Source organism: Sardina pilchardus, chromosome 16 (genome assembly GCF_963854185.1).
Source record: "Sardina pilchardus chromosome 16, fSarPil1.1, whole genome shotgun sequence".
NCBI classification, from domain to species: Eukaryota; Metazoa; Chordata; class Actinopteri; order Clupeiformes; family Clupeidae; genus Sardina; species Sardina pilchardus.
The window spans coordinates 13,416,154-13,423,692 of NC_085009.1; the positions used below are offsets into that span (position 1 = coordinate 13,416,154).

The following is a 7,539-nucleotide window of genomic DNA, read 5'->3' on the forward strand; positions in this document are numbered from 1 at the left end:
ATTGTTTTAAGAAATACAGTCTTTACTGTGATGGTCTTTGCACTGTGTGCTTGTAATTCAAATACTCTACTGTGATTGTTTGCACTGTGTGCTTGTATTAATGCAAATGCAATGTGTACAACATTAATAGGCCTACACATAATCCAGATATTACATTTAAAACTAGAAAATGTAATTCCATGGAAGGAATTACCATTGCATGTAAATGCAAAAAGGTTGCTGACTGTGTAAAACATTGTATTAGGCCTAGTTAAAAAGACAACTAGGCTACACAGAAGAATAGATAAATAACTATAACCCAATTACAATTCCACTGAAAAGTCACATTTAAAAAGTGATATATGAAAATGCATCAAAATTGTGGATATAGGCTATTATGGAAAATAACTCTTCATTTATTAGAATTTAAAAGACTGACATGAAGTTGCCAACTTCAAACGAGTTGCAAGAGCTGACACTTTAGCCTACATTGAAACGACTGGTAGGATAGCTAGACACCATTGGAATACAGAATAGGAATTGGAATACCTACAATCTCAAACAACGCCAATCAACGATGATGCAGCAACAGGTAGGATATCTAGCAAATGTAACGTTAGCTTACAGTAGGATATGTTGACAGCTGAGCATTGACGTAACAGAGGCTTCGTTGCCGCCAAAGCTTCTCAATGTTAACTCTATGAGAGTTTTTAATTCTTTTATCGTAAATATCTTAAAAAGTATAAAGTTCACAACTGTGAAAAATACATTCGTCAAATCTCCGTTACAAGACCTTTGTATGAGTGCTTGAATGACGTCAAACGGTTGAGTGGTTTTAGCGTCAAAAACCGTTGATTTTGGTCGGAAGAAGAATAATCCCCATAATAATAAGAAGAAGAACAGGGATAACAATACATTGCATTTACATGCAATGTAATAAATAGATTTGATTGAGAAATGACAAATGGACTATTAGCTAGCTTCAGGGGTGCCTGCAGGTGAGACTACCGCCATAGCCGACGCACTCTCCATATCAGGCTCCCTACTAACGAGGAATAATTTCCCCTGTGTAGCCTAAACAAGTTGGCCTACGTCTGCAGTGTCCCTTTAACTGCATGACAGTAGTCTTTTTACAATATTATGTAAAAAAAACCCACGTTATCAAAATCAACTTCTGAACTAATCAACAACGTATCAGACCTGCAAACTTGTCGCTTTTCGGCGACAATCGCCGTTTTCTTGGTAAATTGGGTCATTCATGTGAATCGCGCAGAACCGGAGAGTTTTTATTTGGGGGGGGGGGGGGGGGGGGGGTTCGCTGGGGTGAAGGCTGCTCATCTGTATGTAATGCGGGCTAGAATTGCGAAACATTATTGGCTAATTCTTGTAATTGACACTTCTCTGGGCCAATCGGAGTCTTAGCACTTTCTTCATCCCTGCTACCGCGCGTCATTTTTGTCAGGGACGACACCGCGTTCGGTCCACAAATATGAACGTAGCCGGCCCCTTCTAAGTGCATTTATTTCTTGGACCGAACGCCGTGGAGTCCATTATCCCACTTATTCCACTGTTACCATTTGTTTTGTGTTAATTTCCTGTTATGATGTAAACGTGACAGAGACGGTGTAACAATCTTTGGTTTAAATCGCTAAAAATATGTTGTCTTGTTAGTAGAACTAGGCTACTTCTTTCCACCACATATCAACTAATTTCTAAACTTGCAATACAAACTGCCGTTGCTAGTTCTAAATGGATGATTGCTATGGCCAAAAGCTAGTCAGTTCTATCTCTTTTCTATGAACCATTAGCTTTGAAACATCGCTATTTTAATTGCCCTATCCAACTAGCTAAAATCAACCACCGCCATGTGCGACAATGTTACAGTATGTTCTGAACGTCTACAGCTTGGATGCAACGTGACCGTTCATTTAAACTTCACAATGAGTTTTCCAAATTAATAGGCTATTCCAGTGTGATACGGCCAACAATTTGGATCAAGGTCATAGGTGTGCAAATAACGTTTAATGCACCCTCTGTAGGACGCAGGACGTGCATTGATTTGCATTGAGCTCAATGAGCATCAAACAGACTAATGATTAATGACTAAATTACTTAATGACTAATGACTAAAGGCTAACTGGAAAAAACACCATGCAATATCTAGCTATGGTGAAGAAGAGTATATGATGATGTGGGGCTATTTTAATTCCTAGGCCAAGGGAACTTTATCAGGATGCATAGTATCCTGGATCCATGAAATAGCTGGCCTTTAAAGATAAAAACATAAGCATGTAAAAAAAAACTCCTGCACCTATGGGAATTGACATAGGGGTCAAAACAGGCCTACTTACTGTATGCCCCCTGTATTAAAGTAAGAACATGTATTTATTTACGATACATTCTTCATTTTTTTAAGAAAATCCTTGATTTTTACTCATTTTTTTTTTAATTAAAGCATGAAGATTATTTTCTATTCCTCTTTTTAGTCAAGCATGGGTTCAAATACTCTCCCCTGTGTGTGTGTGTGTGTGTGTGCTTGTGTTTACATACATCATACATGTATATGTGTGATATATAATAATATAGTAATACATAACAAAACGAGCAGTTTTCTTTATATGCACCCCCCCCCCCCCCCCCCCCCCCCCCCCCCCCCCACCCCCGTCGGACACTGTCACCTTTTTTCAAGTACTAGTCTCTGCGGAACACTGTGGGCGGATTTCAGCAAATATGGGCGGATTTCAGCAGCAAGTATGGGCGGATTTCAGCAATATGGGCGGATTTCAGCAGCCAATCAGAATTATGACGCGAAGCCTGTTGCTCAGAGGCGTTCACGTTCGCTAAAGGTGATGATACACGGGGCAATTTTTAGGGCAATGTCGCTGAGGCAATGTTGACGAGGAATACTTTCTCATTGAGGTTGGGCAATAATTTTCTATCTGACCACTTTGGATACTTAAACGGCAATTTTTGAGATCATCCAATCAGAATGCTGGCAACGAGTCACATGACCATCTGTGAGCGTCTGAAATTTCCAATAAAGATGGCGGCGTCTCAGCGACAGTGGAGCGAAGAAAAAGAGAGGCTGCTGATCTCTTTTTATAGCGGTAAGTTGACATGTTGAAAACAAAACTGGGCATTTTACCTCATCAAATGCTTAATAAAGCAAGTAACGTCAGTTTTTATGTTCCGATGTTGTTAAGAAGACATCGTTTTTTTTCTAGTAAACTACTAGCTAGTAGCTAGCATTGCGCCATTGAGATTGAATGGGATTTGGCTAACTAGCCGTCGTTTTGCTAACAAAGTTATTGAAGTCTAGGGATAACGTTAGCTTCTAGCTGTTGTATGTCATTTTTATTTATTCAATGAATTGTAATCGATGGTCTGACTTATTGTATGAATTGATTCACACCAGAACATGAGTACTTGTGGAACCCGAGGGCGAAACAGTACAAGAACCGAGACGTCAAGAACAACGCCTACAAGGAGCTCTGTCAGCAGCTCACAGATGAGCAGCAAGTGATAAATGGTGAGTCTCATTGCTAACGGTTTTTAAGTTTATGCTTTTTCAGCTGAATGTGCACTGTAGTAACTCTGTAACCTTAACCCTGTGTTATTGTTAGAGCTGTCAAAATATCGTGTACATTTCGATTAACTAGACAGGAGATCGTCAAGTCTAAAGTAGCACCTCAATTAAAAACAATCTGGAGGTAGACCTAGCCCTAGTTCGCACTTCACACACCTCTTGATAAAGGCAGCCTTGTCAAAGTGTTAACGTTTTGCATTTCTTATCCTGGACTGCCAACTACTGGATAGAAAAGGCAACAAACTAGTGATTTTCACAGCTTGTGATTTCCTCTAACTAGTTTGGCCTACATTTATCATTTTAATAGCCCCACTGAATTTTGCATTAGTTCATGTAAATTAGTTGTGTGTTACCACTATATTTGATAATAATCCTGTGGGTTTTTTTTTTCCTTATTCCCTTCTCAGAGGAAGATGTGAAGAAAAAGTTCAAAAACCTTCGGACTGTCTTCACACGGGAGCACAGCTCGGTGCTTAAGAGCAACAAGTCTGGGGCTGGAGCTGACGATGTGTATGTCCCGAAGTGGAAATATTACCAGGTCTTATCCTTTCTCCGTGATACCTGTAACCCTGATGAAAGTTCAGACAATCTAGATCCAGCTGTTCCAACAACCTCCCAGACCCCAGAAAACACGGCACCTCTTTCTCCAACTTCATCTCGCCCTGATAACCACACTGCTGTGTCTGACCCAAAAAACAAAAAATCAGATAAAAAACAACAACTAGACAAGGCTTCTGATGCCATGGACTATGCCATTGGTGTTCTCAAAAGAAAGGCCTCTTCACCACATGCAGGGTTTTTGCATTATCTAGAGAGTGTGTTGGATGACATGTCAGAGAGCAAAACTAAAAAACTTAAAAGGCAAATAATTGATTTGGCCCACAGTGTGTTAGAGGAAGAATAGTATGTCTATTTAACTGTGTCAATGTACATATGCCAGATTGGCTGAAAATAAAATAAACATGCATGTATTTGATTGTATCGTTCAATTTATTATTAAGTAGTATCCATTAGAAGAATGTTAAGCTAAGAAATTGCATTATCTTGCCAGCTTACTGCTCCATTTGTGTTGAAGTAGCTGCAGAACTCCTCTCTGACTTGTTTTGCCTGCAACGATGGATTCCTGTCTGAGGAGGCTGCGATAGGATTCAAGCACTCTGGTTCCTGCCTCCATGCTCCACGAATTATCTGACCAGTTTCTGTGTCTTCTTGATCCACCAGACTGGGAGGGGTATAGGTGTATCGGGTAAGGGATCCTGTTCGCAGGTAATTGTGGAGAACACACGCCGCTTTAGTTATCGTCACAACTTTGGAAGGTTCCAATGGAATTGACTGACGAAACACTCGAAATCTATTGGCTAAAACTCCAAAAACATTCTCAACACACCGACGTGCACGAGAGAGCCTATAGTTGAAAATTTGTTTGCTTTTGTCAAGTTGTGTTCTTGGATATGGTCTCATTATCCATGGCTTCAAACCAAAGGCTTCATCTGCCACAACTGCATAAGGCACAGGGAGTTGACGCCCAGGCAGTCCTGTTGGTGGTGGTCTTCTTAGTGTGTTTTCCTCCAGTGCCTGACTCAGCCCACACTTGGCCCAAACCCCCCCATCACTAATCCGGCCATTTGTTCCTACATCTATATATATAAATTTCAGGTCTGCATCTGCTAGGGCCATCAAAACAATTGAATTAAAGCCTTTGTAATTGTAATAGTGGGATCCTGAATTTGGTGGAGGCTGTATGCTGATATGCTTCCCATCTAAGGCACCGATGCAGTGGGGGAAGTTCCATCGTTCCTCAAATCTTTTGGCGATATGTCTCCATTCTTCCTCTGTGGATGGTGTTCTCAGGTAGTTTGGTTGCAATGCATTATACAGAGCTTCACAGGTCTCAATGATGATCTTTGAGATGCTGTGTCTGCTCACCCGGAAAACGTACTCCAGTGAGGAGAAGCTGTGCCCTGTGGCCAGGTATCGCAGAGTTATGGCCAGTCTCTCCCCTGCAGGTATCGCCTCCCTCATTACAGTGTCTTGTCTTCTTAATGTAGGCTCCACTAGGCTGAGCAGGATGTTGAAGTTGTGCTGATCCATTCTTAACCAGTTTTTGTAACTAGGAGGATCTTCATCAGCCAGCTCCTTGAGTAACTGGCTGTAACACCCTAGTTTCCTTCTCAGCATCCATCTTCTGGTCCATGTTCTTTTTTTGTTGTTGTTATTGCTGTAATGAATAGAAATAATGTTGATGTTTTTGCCAGTCATCATCATCATTGGCCTATTTAGCTGTCAACCCTCCCGTTCTATATATTTGCTTTTCATACGGTCTTCCCATTGTAATATATTCCTGTCAATATCCTATATTTTAATACTCTCATAACAGTAGCCCTACCATTGAACCTATTATTACCAGTGGTGTAGTCTGTGATGTGCAGGACTATGCAGTATACCCACTTAAAAAGCATCACCATCCCAGTATACCCACTTAAAAAAGGCAAGGATACATATTAGCATTCGGGGTTGATCACAGTACAGGCTACAGCTGACTAGAATACACCACTGATTACTACTATCGCTATTATGATTACTAAAAAACGGTCTCTGCCTAAACTATAACGTGTGTTTTTTTTAGCTAAAACATCTAATACATTTGAACTTATACTTACTTGAGTGAAATAAATGCTGAAGCCAAGACAAGAGTGACTGCTGCAAATGTCTCAGTGTCCATGTCTGCTGTGTCTATCTCCTTGGTGACAGATTACTCTTATCTGATTGGTTGTTTCCAGTTGTCTGTTGCCCTGATCAGTTGCTCTGTGTCTCACCTGGTTGCCCGTCGCCGGCAACATTGCTCGGTAACATTGCCCTAAATGTTGCCCCGTGTATCATCAGCTTAAGAGTATCTGTTTAGCTCGGTTTAGCTATTATTAGCGGCTGGAGTTGACCTGTTTTTTCGAAAATGGTGAGTATATGCACACATTTCCGACAGTGTCCGATGATATAACGTTATGTTAAGAAATAACTTCACTTGTCGTGCGGTGTTGTCATTATTGATTTATAGCTATATCGTAACGTGATGTGAGTCAGCTGATAGGCATTGCTAGGCTAGCCCGTCTATTTAGGTGAAGCATTTTCGCATACAAGGACATACTATACAGTAAATGAATAATTTCAGCTATTGTGTGATGTTGTGAAATTGATGTATTTAGCTGTAACGTCATTACGTGGGGGAAAAACACTGACTTGAATATCGCTATTTTTAGCGAACATTGGCCAACTTCCGGTAGGCTATAAATAACAGTAACGTTGGTATTGCTTATGATAAACGACAATTTCCACCTATTTTTCGCCATATTTATTATTTCTATTACTGGCTACTGTAGGTTAGGTCTATCACTCGCAATCCCTTTGCACAAATTCACTGTAAAGTATTGGCTGGAGGTACATACAGCTTAATCCCTGATATTAATATAGCCCATGGATGGATAGTCAACAACCACGATAAACGATCAGGTTACAGAAAACTATTGCTATTGTTGCCGTATGTACACACTGTAACTCTTTTAGAATAGGTTACTCCTTGTAGTGGAAGTCAGATTAATTAATGAGCTCAAAAAAACGTATTGTATTATTATTTTTAAAATGTAGGTGGTTTGTGTCACCAATGGCAATGGGTAAAGTGATGGGATTATGTCTGGAATTAATTTTGTATCAGCAATTATGGTGCTATGCATTAAAAATAGATTGACAGTCAGCTGGGCCATCCAGGGAAGCTAGCGAGTCTCCGTGACCTGCCTGAACTAACGCTGTGCTCCATTTGTAGATTGAAAATTGTCCAATGACCAGACCTGCACAGAAGTCCCTGTTCCCTGGCCAAGTCAAGTGTGTGTGCACTCAGAAGGTAGCAATGGAAAAAAAAAGTGTGTTGTGTGTGTGTGTGTGTGTGCATGCATGCATGTGCACACACTCAAAACAGTACATAA

At 40.5% G+C, this 7,539-nt stretch overlaps 2 protein-coding genes across 2 annotated transcripts; one reads left to right on the forward strand and one right to left on the reverse strand.

Moving 5' to 3' along the window:
* Positions 1-2,847: 2,847 nt before the first annotated feature.
* On the forward strand, positions 2,848-4,534 carry LOC134060003 (uncharacterized). The gene is made up of 3 exons (XM_062516574.1): positions 2,848-3,086; positions 3,395-3,508; positions 3,973-4,534. Exons 1-3 carry the CDS (start codon positions 2,969-2,971, stop codon positions 4,467-4,469), a joined length of 729 nt encoding a protein of 242 aa, XP_062372558.1. The 5' UTR covers positions 2,848-2,968; the 3' UTR covers positions 4,470-4,534.
* A 57-nt stretch (positions 4,535-4,591) lies between these two features.
* Positions 4,592-6,386, reverse strand: LOC134060539 (putative nuclease HARBI1). The gene is made up of 2 exons (XM_062517268.1): positions 6,226-6,386; positions 4,592-5,783 (listed from the first exon to the last, which is right to left on the reverse strand). The coding sequence occupies exons 1-2, from the start codon at positions 6,285-6,287 to the stop codon at positions 4,592-4,594; spliced, it is 1,254 nt and encodes a 417-aa protein (XP_062373252.1). The 5' UTR covers positions 6,288-6,386.
* Between the last annotated feature and the right edge of the window lie 1,153 nt (positions 6,387-7,539).

Bases quoted from the DNA above. Each gene is read 5' to 3' on its own strand.
- LOC134060003 (XM_062516574.1), top strand. From the start codon at position 2,969: ATGCTGGCAACGAGTCACATGACCATCTGTGAGCGTCTGAAATTTCCA. The intron at 3,087-3,394 runs GTAAGTTGACAT...GATTCACACCAG, and splicing joins GCTGATCTCTTTTTATAGCG to AACATGAGTACTTGTGGAAC. The intron at 3,509-3,972 runs GTGAGTCTCATT...TTCCCTTCTCAG, and splicing joins TGAGCAGCAAGTGATAAATG to AGGAAGATGTGAAGAAAAAG.
- LOC134060539 (XM_062517268.1), bottom strand. From the start codon at position 6,287: ATGGACACTGAGACATTTGCAGCAGTCACTCTTGTCTTGGCTTCAGCA. The intron at 5,784-6,225 runs GTAAGTATAAGT...TATTCATTACAG, and splicing joins TCAGCATTTATTTCACTCAA to CAATAACAACAACAAAAAAA.